Source organism: Bacillus rossius, chromosome 1, assembly GCF_032445375.1.
Source record: "Bacillus rossius redtenbacheri isolate Brsri chromosome 1, Brsri_v3, whole genome shotgun sequence".
NCBI lineage: Eukaryota > Metazoa > Arthropoda > Insecta > Phasmatodea > Bacillidae > Bacillus > Bacillus rossius.
The window spans coordinates 189396838-189417324 of NC_086330.1; the positions used below are offsets into that span (position 1 = coordinate 189396838).

General features: G+C 39.2%; 1 protein-coding gene across 2 annotated transcripts in view; it reads right to left on the reverse strand.

Moving 5' to 3' along the window:
- Positions 1 to 20487, reverse strand: part of LOC134527159 (bumetanide-sensitive sodium-(potassium)-chloride cotransporter-like) — a 940416-nt gene that overhangs the window by 240390 nt on the left and 679539 nt on the right. Inside the window, exons 15-19 of one of the 2 annotated variants that reach the window (XM_063359554.1) lie at positions 3725 to 3963; positions 2499 to 2665; positions 1554 to 1805; positions 1365 to 1479; positions 815 to 960 (exon numbers count right to left, since the gene is read on the reverse strand). In XM_063359554.1, the coding sequence (XP_063215624.1) occupies positions 815 to 960; positions 1365 to 1479; positions 1554 to 1805; positions 2499 to 2665; positions 3725 to 3963 (919 nt within the window). The remainder of the gene's footprint in view (positions 1 to 814; positions 961 to 1364; positions 1480 to 1553; positions 1806 to 2498; positions 2666 to 3724; positions 3964 to 20487) is intronic. The other variant, XM_063359556.1, reaches the window with a different exon arrangement.

Genomic DNA, 20487 nt, shown 5'->3' on the forward strand with positions numbered 1-20487 from the left:
TGTCATTTTTATTGTTTGTAGATATTATAATTTTTTTCGTGAACTTTTATTATTATAATTATATGTCTTTCTAAAGTATAATGCTAATTGCTGTAACCGGGCGACGAAGCCGAGGCCAACAACCGGGATCACTCCGAGCACTGCACGTGTCGCGAAGGGGGAGGGGATGATGGGCGGAGAGGCAGAGATGCGGCAGGAGGAGAGTAGTCATCTGGCTGCCGAGAACAGCGGTCGCATGGCGAGACGAGTGCGGAAGCGAGACGTGAGCCAGAACTGGTGAGACTGGATCAGGGCGATCGGTACTTTCACGTTCACGGGCATTACGCTATCGGTCATCATTGTAATTAATTTAATTGTATATAAGGGTTTTTCTTGTTTCCGTGAATTCAGACATTACGCGTATATCGGCGGACACTGGAATACCGCAACGAGGCGGCCTCCACGTTTTCGGCGCTGGAAATCAGACTGACTTTGTTTCTTCATTATCATTCAGGAGGGGCATTATAAGTTCTTTAAATGCACGTATCGCGAGACCATGGGGGCAGCCCGAAACACGTGTAGCCGAGCGTCACTCCACGGAGAGAACGCGTGTTCAGCCGCGCGCAGCCCAAGTAAAGGGAGTGTGCGCGAGACTAAGTAAAACAAACTGACGAATTTTCATTGTAACACTGGTAGTGATAATTTCCCCCTGCTACAAGGCCTGAACCCCGACCCGAGAGTAGTACATAACCAGCTAAATGACGGGGGGTGATATCCATGGCTACGATAACACATGAAAAAATGAATATATTAAATAAACTTTTCAATTACTAACCACAAAATGTTTTGCTGTTTGGTCGAAAGTTTTCAATCAATGATTCAAACTCCTTTTTGGTTTCTGCTTGAGCTTTCTTGGCAATGTCTGGTATCAATATAACGTCACTGTAGTCAATACGGAACTTGGAAAGCAGAGCAGCGAGACTGAAATTATGAAAGAAAATAAATTATGGTGAAACAACAACCAATATAATGTTATGTTGAACATATCAGTTTACTATAATTTTTTCTTGCACAAAGTTGCTCAAAGAATATGAAAATAATGGTTGCAGAGATAGAACTGGCAAATACAATATAAAAATTGCTCTTAAGATTATCATTTTTCAAACAGTACCTACTGAATATAGTTTTTGTTTTAGATATTGAAATAAATTTTTCCATCCTTAATTCGAAATAAATTTATTATACATAAACTATCCTTGAGGATACTATCAATGAAATAAAACCAGTTATTAGTACAGCGGGTGATAATAAAGCCATTGCATAATATCGCAGAGATTAGTGCCACCAAGTCCTTAAAAATAATGGGCAATAGTTATAACTCTCACTTTCTTTGATCCTTGTCCAGTTGGTCTTTGTTTTGAGACAAAGAAAAAATTCGCAGTTTGCATCCAGAAAACTGCGATCTCGTGACGAGAATGTACGGAATCAGCAGTGTGAGACCTGAAACCAAATTGTTAGTGTATGGCATGTGAGTGAAGCTACATATTTACACCAGCCTGCCAGAAAATAGTCACCTCCATCGTCGTAGAGCCACCACACATCGATGTAGCCCTTGGGCTGTTTCCTTCTGAACACCGTCACCTGGTCCAGGATGTCTTGCGGTAGGGACTCTCCGCTTGGCCCCAGGTACGTGTTTGCCGACGCAGTCTTGTTCTTCTTCCTCAGCCTCCTGATGTCCTGGCTGGAAGTGGTGCCAGCTCGCGCTATGAGCGGCGACAAGGGTGGCGTGTCCGGGGTCTCTGGCTCGATGGTCACCGCGTCGGTCACTGCACGCACCAGACATCGCGTCCAGTCAGACACTACCATGCGATTCCTTACAACCCATTTCATGTTTGAAGGGACCAATATTTGTTTACATATTTGATGTTTCTTTAGATGAAACATCTGAATTGTAAGTACTTATTTACAAAATCTAAAAAAAATGAATAAAATAATATTTTGAGGTAGTGTCATGAGATAGAATATGCCAACTTCCAACCGTAAGTTCTCTAATTACGTCATATTTCTCAAATTCTTAGTAAATATAGAACTGTTTATGTAATACATTAATGAGAACAATATTACTAAAGAAGAATCAACTGAATGTAACTGTAAGGTCCTTCGGCAAAGACATTTTATGATGGTAGCATGGTTTTCATTCATTGTGAGGCAGAAACAGAAGCTCGGGTTCAGAAACTAATTTTAATTCTATTTTTTTCCAGAATTTTGTTTTCACCCAGGATAAGTTGCGATTCCAAACAGGGGAGAAGGAGAGGGAGGGATGAATTTGGGAGGGTAAGCTTTAGGCCTTGATGACCCCTATTTGATAAGACATAATTAACTGATTCTTTACTTAGAGTTTCCCTGTAAATGACGTGAATACTGGAGGAAATAAAAAAAATGACTATTATGGATTTCAATTATTTTCAATTTAAAAGAACACATTTGTTTACATTACTGTTAGGTTAAGTCATTATAACCTTGTGAAAGATGACATGAAGATTGGTTTCTGATTAGCTTTTCCCGTTCTGCCTTTTTGTCTAGTTTTGACACAGGAACAAATTCTTCATCCAGTATGAGTTTGGAGTAGTCAAGGCCACTGGGCATCCTCAGGATTCCAACTGCGAGGTAGCGGTCCAGAGCATTACTGCAACAAAATTACTAAATTAAAAAATTTTTATAAATTTGATATCTTACTGATAGAGTTCTTTAATTGACATTTTTTGATAGCACAGCGAGTAAATATATTTATAACTTAAGACTATGCATGTTAGTAACTTAGACAACAATTCTTGCCTGGGGACAAAGAGGGTATCTCAAACAGATGCATCCCATGCTCAACTCATCATCACACTTCTGACTCCAACTATAGTGAAAACCAGCGATCTCGGCTTCAGTAATTTTAATTTAACAGCTAATGAAAATCACTGTAAGTTTTTGATTATGTACTATTTAAGCATATATACAGGAAACATACAATGATGTTCGTCGTGTGGTTAAAATATCCTCATACACATTTTCATCAGTCAATATTCTATGGTACACAATTTTACACACAATAAAAAAAGTTTTAAAACTCTTCTTAGCATATTTACAAACTTTTTTCTGCATGTTTTGCTTTTAAATTATTTTGCTTTTGAACTCATTAAATTTATTCTTGTTGAATTTACAATTATTTATATTTACCTAATTCTTGTGAAATTAATAATCTTGCCTGTCCTCTTTTGCAGATGAATCCCCCTTACTAGAAATTCATAAACATAGATTACTTCTAATAACAATATTGAGTGAGCCCTGCAAAATAAGTCTTAGGTGCTTTTCGAAACAAACATTTTATGTTTACTCAGGTAAATTGGTGGCTGCATAAGTATTTATAACTGTACATAAACGGGGAAGGGGTGATGCTCTGATACTTAATGCAAAAACATCGTAACGAAAACACCTCATTCAAAAGGCAATATTGGCAAAGCGATACTACATTGGTCTACCATTACCTTTTCCTATACTACAGTAACAGAACCACACACCACTTAGTCCTATGTTCAGACTTTGTCTCAGCAGTAACTTGTCCGGACCACTGGGTCAAGGTGTCTGAGAGGACAAGCTTGTGGTAGTAACAATAAAGTCAATTTTATTCCTAAATTTTCAAGAAAACAAAACAAAATCTTTACTTTGAAGACACGCAGTGCAATGAAGCCACGCTTACTGGATGACATTGAAGTACTGCTTGAGGCATTCGATGTTGCACGTCTGCCAGTCGCTCTTGTAGCCCATGAGCAGCATGTTGGGACGCAGCCTGCCGACACCGCACAGCTGCATGAAGGCTTGCGAAGCAGTCTCGAAGTCACCTTCCGTCAGAGTGAAGAAAGCCTTCACCCGGTGCTGCGAGAACCACTGGTAAGCTTTGCTTGAAAAAGCATCGTGCACTCTTTGCGAGTGGTTTCCCTGCGAGCAAAACAAAATTATTATTTTTTGTTCATAAAACTGGAATACTAGAAAAGTTTTAACTGCTGTGACAAGTGAAAGACGGTTATCATGTACCTGCAGCACATATGCGATAAGGGAAAAAACCTGAAAACAATTATGAAGGTATTTGAAAGCAATTATCTCTACATTTCAACATGTAATGGTCATGTATTAAGACGAAGGTTATTAGTTTAACTCCAACACCTTGCATTAATTATTTGAGCACAGACTGTGTACCCAAGAGTTTGGAGTCGACACCGAATTTCCACCACTATTGTAAAGCAACATTACACCTTTATTTTATTGCGTGCTTTGCCCTCACAATAACATCCCTATAGTGGATTCAGATGTAGAGCTGGATTGTATCCTTCACTACCTCTTGAAGACTTGGCTACAACTGACTACACTTTTATGGCCTCGCCAGGTAGTATGCAATTAAAAAAACTCAGAATGGTTGGCAGTATGCAAACGAATCTGCAGTGCCTATTAGTTGTCAGGAGAGCACAGTTATAATGAGAGGAAGAAAGTTACTTGGGGAATTGGATGATTTGGACCGTGAGCCCAATGAAATTTTACACATGGTTAAAAGAGTGCGTAATTGCTGGAAGGAAAATTGGTAGGTAAATAAAATGGCTTGTCACTTTTCAAATCAAGAAACTGAAGTGATATGCTGTCAACTTGAGATCGATGGACTCTATGAGACTAGAAATGAAGAAAGCAAGCAGCTACACTAATTCTGAACAATAAATACATTGTTGAGAAAAAAAGAGTGATTACTAAAGCTGAAACTTGCGAAACAGAAAATGCGGGGCAGGTTGTCTGTTTGTAGGAAGACCCTGTTGCTCCACACAGCTACGCCCATCCAAGTTCGGTGGGACACTATCGCACTAGCTAATACTCCCCTTGAAGAAATGTATACGCAGTCCAGTGAGAAAGATGTATACATCTAATGACAGTCAAACCTCCTTTATCCATTGGCAGTTCCTATGGGCATACTCAACAGGATTAATAACAACAGTTTATGCTGGAAACATGCAGTTTTCATTGGTCTCAAGACAAATAGTTATTTCTTTCGCCTTTAGGTCACACAATATCAGCACTTTTACACTCTGAGCAAGCAGTGGCAGTTATTTCAATTTAGGACAAGCAGCAGCTCTTCTTCCACCCTCTATAGCAGTAGCTGTTTTAATGCTTTCTGGATAGGCAAGAATATTAGCTTGAGCGCAGGAAGTATTTCAGCAATAGGATATTCTGCTGCTTAAATTCACTGGTTATGTGCAATTTTACCATTATAGATATCAGGTGCCATAGTTTAAGCTGGAGAACTAAGTTTATACTTCTGAGCCTGAGAAATTAACTATTAATCTCTTATTGGATCTCCTTCATTTTAATTTCTGGGAAAAATTATGAGGGAATGTAAGTCTGTTATCAACATCCAGTTATCATAGCAGCAGACCTAATACTTTTAATACCACGGGGGAAACATCTAAATATACGAAGACACCTATTTCACAATTTGTTCGCTGCACCTATGGTTAGTATTCGAAATATACACTGAGAGTGTGATTGGATGTATCCCAGCTGCCCTGATAACAGGAGCTTATTCATAAGTAGTTAGATATAGTTCCTCCGGGGACAGCGGCTGGTGGCATTGGATTCAGGATTCGTGACCACCCGCCATCTTGGATGACCCAGCTACCATCTTGGATTACATCATTTCCGACCACCATTTTGTTTTCTGTAACTTTCCACCATCCTGTTTCCTAGAACTTTCTATTACATCACTACGATTGAGGCTTGAGGATTCGGATTTAGGATTTTACCATTATGCAATCATCATCTTTGATTGTGAAATGTCAGGATGTCATTTTTCTAGAATATTACACCAATTTTAATTCTGTAACTTTCTATTATGTAATTTCCGGCCTCCAGTTTTGTTTTCTAGAACTTTCTTCCATTACAACATAACTACCAAGATTTAGATTTTCGCCATTTTGTATTCTAGCATATGTGATAACATCATGCCCACCATTTTAAATTCTAGAATTTTATACAATTACATCACAACTAATGAGGATTCAGTCACAATCTCTAATATTAATATTTTTATGCTACTGGCAGCCATATTGAAATATACTTTTATTACTGAATTTTTTATATATAATTTAATGCACTATTTACAAGCATTTATATTAGTTTCCTTCTAGTGTTGAACATAAGGTCAAATGTTCAATGTAATACTTATGTATACCTTAATAACAAACTTTAAAATATTTTAGTGTTAACCACTTGACCATCCTTTTAGTTATATTTTTTTACAAATATGCTACTTATATATTCATTATATATATATCGGTACCAAGGAACTAAAACTACGAAAAAACGTACATTTTTTTTTGAACAATCACTAACTTTATTAATATATATGTACAAAATTATTTTCGAATCGTATTTATTCTATTCACGACGAATCATGTCTTGGATATCTTCCACTTCTACCCGAAGCCTCCGGAGTTCGTTCAGAACAGCAGTTATGTCCATGCTCCATGCATCTTGTATCGCTGTTCTTTCCGCTACAACTTCTTCGCGAAAGACACGCACTTCGTCAATAACATTTTGAAGTTTCGGCCCCTCATCGGCGGCAGCGCCCTCCCCATCTTTTGGTTCTTCCTGCATGTCAGGTGAATCGAGCGTGTACTCGCTCCAGGGCACCGGCGAAAGTTCTTCGTCGGACCATCGACTTATACAAGCATAAGATGCAGCGGGGCGATGGATGCAGTCTGTCCTCGTCCAACGTTGAATCTATTTGTGATGGTTGCCGATCAACCATTGACGATGTTTCCACTTTGATGACTGCATCAAATACAGAATTTAGTAACAATTCGGCACTGCTGCTCATTGTATCCATGTTGACGTCTATGGTAAAAATGAAGGTAGTGAAGAATCATCCCTCCCTATTTATAGTAGGAAGATAATGCCTCTCATCAGAAGTAAACAAGTCTAGCGATAAGATGAGTCCGAACAAGTCAAGACCAGCAGCATCCTGTTTACTACTTATATGTAATGTCAGACATTGGTATCCACGAGTCGTGGCTTTTGTCAAAACCAAGCCAACGGACTAGAACTTTATTTCCTTTGCGTCTGAATACTTTTTCCACCAAATATGTATGTGGAATCTTTGTAGGCTGAATTTCTTCAGCATAAAATTCACCCCGGATAGGATTTTCTTTCATGTCTTCGAGGTACATTCTCGGCTTATAATGACGAATATTTATAACTTTGTAGATTTCCGTGCTCCAATTCGGAGTGTAGCCCTTAACAAATATATCTTTCTGCTTGGATGTTCTGACATAGGATCCTACTCCTGCTTTTACTTTACGAGTATCCAGTACTTTAGCATTTTTGAATATGGTCTGAAGCAATGAATTATCCTTGACATCAACAGGTCTCAATTTTGTAGTACGATGCTTTGTATTATTATATGTACTAATAAGTCTAGGCAATATTCCTATCCATTTATAATTTCCATGAGACGAAAATTCGCGCCACATAATTCCTTTTTATGTTCGATTAAAATGCTTAATTATGCTAGTTTTGAAGTTGCTGTGAGTCGAGTAATGGTTAATTTTATGTTTCTTCATGAGTGCACTGAAGGAAGAGTTGTAGAATTCTTTACCCAAGTCTTTTGCAGTCGGTCCTCCATCTTGCAAAACGGTGCCCATGGCTTTTGTAACATCGGCAGCATTCTTCGTTTTTACCGGCACTGCCCAAGCATACTTGCTAAAACAATGTATTACGGTCAACATGTACTTATATCCCTTATTCACACCCGAATACGGAATCATTTCGACGAGATCTGCTTGGAATAAATCACGTAAACCAAGAAGAGTTACTTTGCATCTTGGATAGTATCGCCTAGCAGGTTTGTGCAATTCAGCAGCTATATCCGAGCGACTCATTGTATGTAGCCTGCTTCCCTCAGTTCTTCGAGTATAGAACTTATTTCATTTGCGTGCGAATTATTTCCTGCTCTTTGAGAGGCAACTAGCAAACGCAGTCTGTCAACAGGTTAATTCACATCATCCCAATAAACATAATCTACGCATCGACAATTTACGATTTTATTTGGTAGTCCTTTACCACATGGAACGCCACCTCCTACTTTCGGAAACAAATGCGAAATGATATCAAATTTAGCATGGTGCTCATCCTTATATGCATTACTCGACGAGTTGTTATTCCTCAAATGTACACTCGTGATTTTGGTAAACGCTTATACTGCTTTAGTGCTTCCCTAGAATATGTGCCTGGCTCCATCTTGAAAAGCATTTAATATAGGACAGGAGCTGTGCATGTATTACTTTGCTACCGACCTGTACTACATCATTAGGGAGGAAAACAATTTCTTTTTTTCCCAAAAAACATTTTTTTATTTCTTTTCTGCACGCCGTATGTTGTATCTTGATTCTGAGACGAATAAGAAGACAAATAGCTACGAACAGCTTAGCTCCGAGTGTTAGCCCTAGCCTTCTTAGGTTTTAATTCAGACAGAGGAATATGATCATCATCATAGATTTGTTTAACCAACTGTTGTTTCTTTCTTTTTAGTATCTCATCAGTAGGTTCCTCCTTTACTTCTATGGGCACCACCACCAGTTTTAAATTTTCTAGTCGAGGAATAATTGGTTTAAAAGCTTCTTCATTAACCATATCATTCTCCAATCATGCACGCTTAGCTAACATATATTTTGCACGCACTCTCTGAATGACACGATGTAAGTCACTTACAGCTTCAGCCATTATACTGAATGCAAAAACAAAGTTGAAACCATTTATATATTCTTTCCGTGATGAGGTTACTTGTTCCCATCCTCCAGCAAGACAAGATCATCAGCAGAAAACATTCTGATGTTATTTTTCAAAGTATTTTCGAGTTTCACTAAGCGATGTACTATCATTCCCTTTACTTTTTCCAATCTTTCGTCAATATTGCCATAAATATCCGATAATTTACTGTTAATTTTATTAAGTAGCTCTTCTATAATTTTAAGTGGGTATGTCATCTAGTAAGGTAATGGTTTTGGGGGGAATTAGATCGATATCATTGCTTGAAGATGTAATAATATTCTCATTTGTGCTATTGTTCAGTGCTAATAATGCTGATATCTCTGAATCAACATAGGCCTTGTTAACTACATCATCTTCATGTTTGGGTCTGCCTACATTTCTAATACGTTTCCCATCAGCGCTGCAGTGGCCATCATCGGTAGACATGAGACAAGTGTCTGCCCTGCGTTTTAGACCATTATGTCCAAATTTGGATATGATATAGCTCATTTCTCACTGATGTATTATTATGAACTGATCAAATCCTCGACGGTACGTCCATTAAGTAGGGGGAAATCCTTGACTATGACCATAAAACCATGATCGATACTCCAGCTCAAGGAACACACATCTTTAAATTTTTCTAACGACATGTCAGTATTAACATGATCGGAATAGACATGACGAAAATTCATATAATCCATTTTGAATAACACAATCATGTTTGAATTATCGCGAATCAGCTGTTTTGGAATGCGCGAGTATGTTTGACATAGGTAAAAACAGTCTACATTAACATGCCTTCCCATACTAAAGTAATATTGGATACATTGCTGCGTTTTACATGCTACATCATCGAACACAAACACAGTTTAGGCAATGCATTTTCAGGCGGCACAACTTCTTCATTATCGCTATATGGAAAATATCTTAGACCGTCTACGGCCCGCAGCACTTGTGCTAGGGGTTGATAATTTGGTTACATTACTGACTTTGAATACAGGTACATGTTTTCAAACCTAATTCCATTGGTATCATCCAATAAACTCAGTAACACACATGTTATCCCGCAGTTAGAAGGCCCAGCAATAATGCATTTTACAGTCGATGGAAGCAATCAGCCATGGCGCGACATGCGTGCTAGTGTTTCATCCTCAATGTTAATTCGCACTGGTAATTTTACATATTGCTGAACTACTTGTAAACCTTCGAAATATGATGTATTTGTATATATAATCGAAGGAGGAGGGCTATGCGGAGGAGGAAGGCTATGAGGAGGAGGGCTATGAGGAGGAGGTTTAAGCTCACATTGATGTGTATGACGTTTTAAGTTGTCACTGCGGGTAAATGTATGCTGGCAGATTTCACATTTGAACTCTGTGTGCGCCATGGCATCCAGCAAGCTAAGATTTTCACTCTTCGACATCTTAAACACAACTAATACAAACTACATTATATTAATCCAGACGTAAATATAGAATTTTGTTTTCGTAACAATAATGTTTACATTACATAGGTACATATATATTGTTAACACTTGTAGTTATTCTAGACCAGTCTGTCGTTATGCCTCGTAGGGTAAAGACCAAATCAGGTCGTGGACTCGTAAATACACTTATAAACAAAATACCATTTGAACTTCATATTCCGGGATATCAATGTTGTGGACCAGGCAACAAACTAGCTAAACGTTTGGCACGAGGCGACAAAGGTATAAATACTTTGGACAGAGCGTGCAGAGAACAGGATATAGCATATGAAACCAGTAATAACTTGGAAGACAGGCATCGTGCAGACAACATCTTAGCTGAAAAAGTGTGGAAAATTTTGAAATCACTAGATACTAAATTTGGCGAAAAGGTAGCTGCTTGGGGAGTTTCTAAGATAATGAAGACTAAAGTTAAGCATGGAATGGGTATAAAATACAACAAGAAAAAAAAAGTGTAAGAAGCAGTGTAAGAAAAAAAATTACACAGAAAAGAAAGAAGGCAGGAGGTTTTCTCCCACTAGTTCTTCCTGCTCTTGGGGCACTCGGCGGGCTTATTGGGGCCACAAATGGTATTGTATGTGCAGTAAACTGATCAAAGAATCAAAACAAATAACTAGCAGAGGCATTACGACATAAAAAGACCATGGAAGCTATTACAATGGTAGCAAAAAACGGGAAAGGCCTATACCTAAGACCATATCCGGTGGGTGGAGGTCGAAGGAAGAAAAGAAAAAAGAGGAGATCCTAAAATTTCTACCAAACAGACCGCTAACACTTTCTGACTTGAACATGTTTGCACGAAAATTAAAAATACCCATTTTCCACAATGTATACATGCGTGATGAACCACCACGCAAACCCAAGTTGAGGGAGTGCGCAATCGTAAATTTGGATGGCAAGCATGGGCGCGGAACACATTGGGTAGCATACCGAAAGGCCGGTAATGCGGCAGAATACTATGACAGTTTCGGGAATCTTAGGCCACCTATGGAATTATGCAAGTATCTTCGCGACACTAAATTAAAATATAATTATGAAGCAGAGCAGTTGCCTAATCAGTGGAATTGGAGCCACTTGTGCCTCCACTTCTTAGCTAACAAAGTTTAATTAACAAAAAAATATTTTTTTGCCTATTTAAAATTTTTCTTATAAAAGAGTTTGCATACAGGAAAATCAAGTCAGTCAAGTCGATAACTCTTATTTTGTCGGGTAAAACCTCGGAGCTCCTATCTACTTATTTTCCGGCTCTGAATTTGGAAGGTACATTGAGAATCGCATTAGTCGATTTTCAAACATATTTCTCCGTCCCGAATGTTGATAGCGCAAACTGTAAAATACGATATATGAAAAATGATGTTTTGAAAGTAATATCTGTACCCCTGGGATCATACGAGATCGAGGATATCGCATCATACATTAAGCGAGCATTGCAAGAAGATGATGTAGAGTTTTATCTATGTGGTAACTCAAACACTCTGAAAAGTGAGATGATGTGTAGCACTAATGTCGATTTCAGCATGCCCGATACTCTAGCAGAAATGCTAGGGTTTCAAAATAAAATTTACGAAGGAGGTCAAATACATGTATCAACATTACCGATTAACGTTCTTCCTGTAAATGTTTTAAGAGTAAACTGCAATATGGTCAGCGGATCATATCTTAATGGTAGACCAATCCATACACTACACGAGTTTAGCGTGCTAGTCCCTCCCGGGTTCAAAGTTGTAGAAGTGCCTAAATCACTCATTTACTCACCGGTCATTGGGAAGAGGGTACACGAAATTGTCGTCCGCATAGTCGACCGGGACGATAAGTTGATAAATATTAGAGAGGAAGAAATCACATTGCACTAACACTTGAAGAGAGATGGGTTTTAATTTTATACGAAAAAACTATAAATTAACTCGCACTACCAAACCTACAGTCAGTATAACACAAACCTCGAGCGTGTTAACACGTGCTAACATTCATTTCTTGAATCAACTCGGGTATAAAGTGATTAGGAATGGATACGGAAATCCTGAACGTGGAAGATGCAGTTAGTTACGAAGATATTATTACAAAGACCAAAATTCCCTCGTACTTACCTTATCTTTCTGGACCATATCCTCTGTCGTCGGAAATACGAATTGCTGTTCAAAACCAAGATATATATACGGTACCTTGCAACTCTTTTTTGCAATTTAGAGGAACACTTTTAAAAGATGATATTCCTACAACCACCAAGATCGTACGTAATGGTATTCTTCACATGATCAGTAAAATATCTTACGAATTAAATGGTATCAAGATCGACCAAACGCGAGATGTGGGAATTACTTGAACTTTAAAAATTTACTTATTGCTAACCCATAATCAACTACCCGCGGCTAAAATGGCCGAATAGGGAATAGAACCAGATTACAAGTTGTCATTATATGCAGGCGGAAGATTTGAAATTTGCGTTCATCTCGCTATGATGTTGGGATATGCAGAAGATTACAAGCACATCATAATTAATGCTAAGCAGGAGTTGGTGATACTTTTAGCCAACACACAGGCAAATGCACTTCTCGATACAAGCAACCAACCGGAAAATGTAACTTTATCCTTACACACTATCGAGTGGCTTCTTCCTCACGTTCAAGTGAATACGGCAGAACGCATTAGGCTTTTGATATTTTTTGAGAAAGGCACAAATATCGACGTTGCTTTTCGTTCTTGGAGTTTGGAAACCTACCCTAATCTTACCCAGTCTCAAAACATAAATTGGAATGTAAAATCTAGTAGTGCTGCAGAAAAGCCACGATACATTATAGTAGCATTTCAAACAAACAAACAAAATGATATAAGGGAAAACCGCTCTACATTTAAACATGTCAAAATAAAAAAAATATTAAAGTTTTGTTAAACTCTGAATGTTACCCTTATCTGGATATGAATGCAGACTTTGAAAATGAAAGATATTTGCTCGCTTACCAGATGTATGCACAATATCAGCAATCGTATTATGGTCAATTACCATCCCCGATATTAGACCGGAATGAATTCAAAAATATTGCTCCTCTCTTTGTATTTGACGTTAGTAGACAGGACGACAGTATTAATACGGGAGTTATAGACTGCAAAATCGAGATTACAGCTGCAGAAAACATGCCGGCAAACACTAAAGCGTATGCTCTTATTATGCACGATAGGCTGGCTACATATAATGTCCGGGACAAAGTAGTTAAAATACTGGTGTAAATGCGTAAAAGAGTTCAGTATAGTTTCAGCTGCCAACATGTTCGTTAATATCCAGGGGTTCATTCGCAAGTAGGATTTATCATCAAGGAAATATGCATAGCATATGTCGACGGAAGCACCATATCTCGTCAATTGTTACCGCCATTCCCCTGGCATCTCCTCGACTGCAAAAACCAATTTACAAACAGATGGCTGACTAATCATTACCATGGAATAACGTGTCAAGATGGAGAAATGGAGTACGAAAATATTTATAGCTTTATTGAGGAAAGAGTTAAACACGAAATTATAGGGTCGTCTTCGTAGCCGGTCCAGAACAGAAACGTTGGTTGAGCATTTATTGTAAATATAATGTTATAATATGCAACTTGCAAACAGAGTACGAGTGCCCGTCTTTGAAAAAATTAAATATCATGTACAAAAGCAAGCTAAGCCATAGATGCAATGCATGCGAGCAGGATTGGGCTTGTCCCCGCCGAAACGCATTGTTGTTGCGGATGTGGGCACTGGATGAGTCATCATCTGAATAACATCATGCGGACAAGTTGCAACAGGATTCTACCGATAACACGAGGTGCACATCAAATATAAGTCTCATTTGCAGCCTAGCTTTCGTCGAGGAAGGTTGTTTGTAAAATGTGCTCCATGTTCAAGCCTGAAGATGTCGACAAGTATTATTGGAATGTCACCATCGGATATCACAGAGTGCACTTGAAGCCTCCCAGGATGCCTGACATGGTGGAAAACTGCGATGGCCTGGAGCACTGGATCAGCACTAATTATGAAGATTTTTTAAGTGTCGAACAGGAACCCTGCAATTTCAGAACCTACCCTGTCTTCTATCTGAGACCGGACAGCCAGCTTCCAGCTACTACCGAGGATCTTATTATGCAAGCTGATCAAGAGACAATTTACGAAGTACACGAATTCAGCACGATATCCTACAAGCTGTGTCGGCCATCCTGCTCGAGTGATATACGGTGGATAGAATATTGTGATGGGTACAAGCACACCACTCTCCTGAATCATGGTAAAACAACTTTGTCAACCATTTGTTCGCCACTTACATGTGCTGTTTTCCTATCGTCCCATCATCGTCTTGGCAGCTATAACACCGATGAGAAGCCAGCACTGTTACCAGCCATGTTTCAACCAGGCATGATCGTATTGTCCCCAGCCTTCAAGATTTCGCTCAGGTCTTTTTGTGTTTCAAACATTGGAGGATGAAGATGGCTCTCCTGAAAATTGTGATCCCGCAGAAGAAGAGATGTTACATCTGCGTCCAGACCCAAGGAAAGAAGCATCTGCTCCACACACCTTGTTTGAATTTGGTGTAAGTAATTACGATTGGGTGTGCTTCAGTCTGCATTGTGTGAAATATACACTTAGTTTTAAAGACGAAGAAGAAGACATTCTCACCACAACGTATTTTGAAAAGTGTCGCGATGGAATTAATTTTCGTCTCTGCTGGAACTTATTTGCACCGTACGAAACAGTTAAACTGCTAACAAAATTCGTCTGTGAAGATGAAAATTGCATTATAAATCTCTGTCGACCAGATACGAACATGCAATGGATACTTGAAGACTTGAAGATGCAAGCAGCAGCAGGAGTAGGAGATCCAGAATTCCAAGAAACATGCAATGGCAAGCAGCATTGTAGAAGTGGTAGTAAAGCACCATTGAACACTCCTTGTGTCGACTATTTGTGCTCCGTGTATAGAAATACATTAATGCAGGATGCAAAGTTTACTCCTGCTAATATTTTTATAAATTCACCTCATGCATGCAAGTTTTATTCTAAGTACTACCACCAACATAGAAGCATACCATGCAAAATGGAATCCAGCAGCAGCAGCAGCACCAACTGCACCGACAGTGCAACGATTGAGGGTGAAGTCATATGCTGAAGCAGATGTAAGTGTATGCAGGCACTGTGTGACTTTATTCGATGGATCCTGATACTACTTGCAGAAAGTATTAAGTAAATAAATGTGGTCGTTCATATATAAGAAACAACCGAACCTTCATTCCATCAGTCGGCTGTGAACTACCGAAGAAGGATGACAATGGCTACGTTTCATCCGTCCAACCTCTACATTTCGGCAAAGCCTGGCCTGAGCAGAGTCACGTACAGCTACTGGAATGGAGGAAGATTATGTACATACACGGAAGAATGTGATGGAAATTACCATTCGCTCTATGTACATGAGCCTGCATCTATTAAACGCTGCCAGGAAATTATAGACTGTTCGATGTACGGGTAATGTTATGTTCACTACATGAGAGAAGAAACCAAGCTGCCTTGCCTGCCATAAGAAGTAATAGCACATGCCAAACGAAATGACAAGCCGAGTTTGCATGCACCAGACTGCTCCATCATCCACAAAAAAATCAAGATTTTACATCACTTTTTGCTTCCACCAGCATTCCGGATTCCAGCTCATCTAAAAGTAAGACTGAAGATGAGGACTTTAGAGTACTGCCTTCGATGCCGGACATTTCAGATGATTGTGCCCAAATGTGTTTTCAACTTACTCCAGTAAATGATGTTACCAAGGAGAGTATTCCTTTGAATATAGACTCTGAAATAATTACTTTGTGTGTCAAAAATGTACTAAAGAAAGTTCTTACAGACATGTTGAATTCTTTGTAAATGTAATCGAATGTGTGTATGGTATTGAAAAAATAATAAAATACAAATATTACGAACTGATTGGTTTCACTTGATACCTATTGTGCAATAACTACTTTTTATATAATTTGAAAAATACAATTATTCAGGATATTAAAATATGTTATTTTCTACTTAAAATAATTCAATTTAAGAATACTTATATACATGACTTTAAATCCAAGTAAAAATTAATAATGGTATAAATACATTGATATAAAAGTAATTAAGGTATATGAAAATACAGTAACATGAATCTGATTAATAAAAGTCTGTTAAACACTGAAAAAATAATTTTTGTAGCTAGAACAAGTAGACATAGGTCGCCTGTTGCAACTGGTCTTTAGAAACGCGACATGCTGGCGCCTATCATGTCGGGCTTATTCCTCCAGTACAGCCAGTCCTATGAGTCATATAAGCTTGTTGCGACCAGTCATCATCGATGCGACATGCTGGCGCCGTGTAGTATCTGGAAGCAATGATAAATAATTACCAGCAATCATGAGTCACTCTTAAATTGTTTGTTGCAACTAGTCTTTATCAGTGCCTACTGGGTTTTTCCCCAGTACACAAGTCAGTCAGCCCTATGAGTCACAGGAGCTTGTTGCAACTGGTCGTCAGTGCTGCGACATGCTGGTGCCTATTGTGTCAGGGGGATTCTTGGTAAACAGATAAGGCATCCAGCCCTGACTACCTCGAGACCTTTGCTCAGGCTGCATCATGTATGATGGCATATGCTTCCTCCGAAATTATTTCAGCCAATCAGATGCTTGGATTTTCTTCATACCCATATATGGATTAGTGAGTCAACCACTGCTGCTGCTGGGACTATAAAAGCAGCCAAGCAAGGCCAAACAAGTTAATTCGCTGTTCATCTGCCGACCTGACTGCAAGTTCTTCGCTGCTCGTGCGCTTCTGCCCATCACTTCGAGAGCTTGTGGATTAGTGTTCCCAGTGACTTCGAGTGCTTTTCATCGTTACTACTTCATCATCGTCATCTCTAAGGTTTCCTCCTTGTCTCTTTCAACGTCGAGCTGCCACCGCACGTTCCGTTGGGAGATTCCAGTTGAGATGTCCTGCATCATCTTCATCAACATCATCATGGACAGCAAGACATCCGGAGTTGCTGCTTCTTCTGCTGCTTCTTCTGGGGTAAGTACAATGCTTCCTCCAGGGTTACAGTGTAGTTTCTGTAATAAGGTGTTCGCTACTCGTTCCAATGGATTACGCCACGAGCGCCAGTGCCCCCACAACCCACACAGAGACGACCAGCAAATTTGTGAGAAGTGTGGGGTAGCCATCACTCGCAAGGATAACATGGCTAAACATCTGATGTCATGTACTGGCGAAATTTGCCACGCAGAGACTGTGAGTTGCACATTCTGCAACAAACTATTTTCTCACATTGGAGATGCACGAAGACATGAGTGCAATTAAAATCCATATCGCCTGCTTTTAAAATGTAATAAGTGCGAGAAAGACTTCACCAGAGCAGACAGCTTAGCCAGACATGCTACCAAGTGTAATGGTCCAACACCGGCCAAGAGAAGACGAGAAGCTTCGCCCCAGCTTGGTCCATCGACTGCTCCTCGACCAAAGATAGTAGCAGGAGCAGGATCAGTCTCACAGTTTGGGTTTGTGGAGGCCGAGACCGCATTTCGAGGCAACTTGAAGACCCTGGTAGCTGAAAATACATCCGAATGTGGCAAAGATATATGTACTTATCTAGAAGGCATGGAAGCAAACATAATTGGCCAGCTCAAACAAGAAATTGAAGAAAATGGAGCCATCAAATTCAATTTATGGCTGGATTGTTTTTATGGAAAGCCAGAGCCTCACGAAGACCAAGAAGACCAGCGGGCATTTAAGACTAAGAAAATCCCGCTCTACAAAACCGATGGCATCGAAGAAGCAGTCACAGCCAGCATAGAGAATATATGCCAGGAAGAAGAAGAGTACCAGGGCAAAGGAAGTGGCTGGACCCTCATTTCTGTACATCGTCTGCAGCTAAGGATCAATAAGTTAGATCCACTCCGTGCTTCCAGCTACATCGACTTACCAGCTCCCATCAAGGCTAGGGAAGCCATCATCAACCCAAAGAATGAAGACCAACAGTGTTTCAAGTGGGCTATATTCGTTGAAGGAGAACATCCAGAACGTGTGAACGAGCGATATAAATACTTGGAAAACAAATTTAATTTTAGTGGTCTTAAATTCCCCATGCCTCTTCGCCAAATTAACGTATTCGAGAGAAAAAATCCTGCAGTTACAGTCAATGTGTATGGACTCAATGAGAACACAAAAATCATACCACTATGTGTAGCAAAATAAGAGAAGAGTCAGCACTTTGATCTCTTGTATATATCTGAAGAAGAGAATCCACATTATGCATACATCAAGAATTTTTCAAGACTGGTGAGACCTCAGAAAATATCACACCATCACAATCAACATATTTGCAAGCGGTGTTTCCAGCATTATTATGACCAGTTTCGAGTGTCTGGGCTCACAGGGCAGCAGTGTTTAGAAGAGCAATGCAATGAGTATGCACCTGTGAGAGTTGAAATGCCTCAGGCAGGAAGTTATGGCAAGTCTCCAGTTCTTAAATTCAAAAATTATCATCATGCAGACAAAATGCCTATTGTGGTATATGCTGATTTTGAGGCAATGTTAAAACCTGTTCATTCATGTCAGCCAAATCCAGACAAGTCTTATACTTCCAAGTACCAGAAACATGAGGCCTACAGCTATTGCTTGTATGTGCAAGTAGACAATGAAGTGATTCCTACTTGTAAAACATCGAGTCTTCCAACAAAGCCAATTCTGTACAGAGGAGAGGATGCTGGTGAAAAGTTCATAGAGGACATTATTGATATTGGAGAGCAAGTAAAGGATGTTTATTCCATCACTGAACCAATGCAACCTCTTACACCGCTGGAAATGCATAGTTTTGAACTAGCAGATGTATGTTGCTACTGCTCCTGTACCTTCACCAAATACAATATTTAAGTTCACGACCACTGCCACTTCACAGGGAAGTATCTAGGGCCTTAATGCAATGAATGCAACAAACTTCGTCGTCTTCCGAAGAAACTTCCAGTCCTCTTCCACAATATTGGGTACAATGAGCATTTCATTGTTAAAAACTTGGGTTTTGATGACAAAGACATCTTCATTATTCCTCACAGTGAAGAAAAACTATTCAACTTCTCCAAAAAAACTCTATGACAGATTTTCCATACAGTTCATAGATACTTTCAGATTCATGTCCGCTAATCTTGCTTCTCTAGCCGAAAACCTTCCTGCTTCTGGATTCCAAAACACTTCTAAATATTTATCTTCTGAACAACTAGAGCTGGTTACCAGAAAAGGTATTTTTCCTTATGAATATATCACAGATCTTAAAAAACTTGACAAGCCTCAGTTACCTTCAGTAGATTCTTTCCACAACAGGCTGACAAACTCTGATATCACCAAAGAAGATTAGATTATGAGCATGCACAAGTTGTGTGGCAGAAATTCAACTGTACATCGTTGGGGGAGTACAGCGATATTTATTTGAAGACTTATGTACTCCTGCTGTCTGACTCTTCGAGAATTTCCGAAGAGTGTGCTTAAGTACATATGGTCTGGATTGTGTTCATTATGTGAGTGCTCCAGGATTTTCTTTCGATGCGATGTTGAAGAAAACCAAAGTTGAACTTGAATTGATCATAGACTATGACACATACATGTTTCTTGAGACAGGCATAAGGGGAGGAGTAGCCCAATGTATAAAGCGCCACTGCAAGTGCGAATAATAAATACAAACAAGAAAATTATGATGAAAGCCCGCCATCAACATATTTAGAGTATGTGGATGCCAATAATCTATATGGTTGGGCAATGTAGCAACCTCTGCCCCTACGTGACTTCGAGTGGTCTGACACAGATATCGACATAATGGCTGTACCCGATCAAGATTCAACTGGCTAAATTCTAGAGTGTGATATTGAATATCCTACAGAACTTCATGATTCTCCCAAATACTTGCCATTATTACCAATTAATGAGTGTGCTCCTGGCTCCGGACAACCGAAACTGATGACGACTTTGGAAGACAAGAAGAAGTATATTATACATCATAGAAATCTCAAGCAGGCAATGGAAAGTGGACTCAAAGTGACCAATGATCATAGGGTGCTTCAGTTCAAGCAGGAAGCCTGATTAAAACCTTATATTGATATGAATACCGAGAAGAGAACTGCCTCAACCAACGATTTCGAAAAATACTTCTACAAATTAATGAA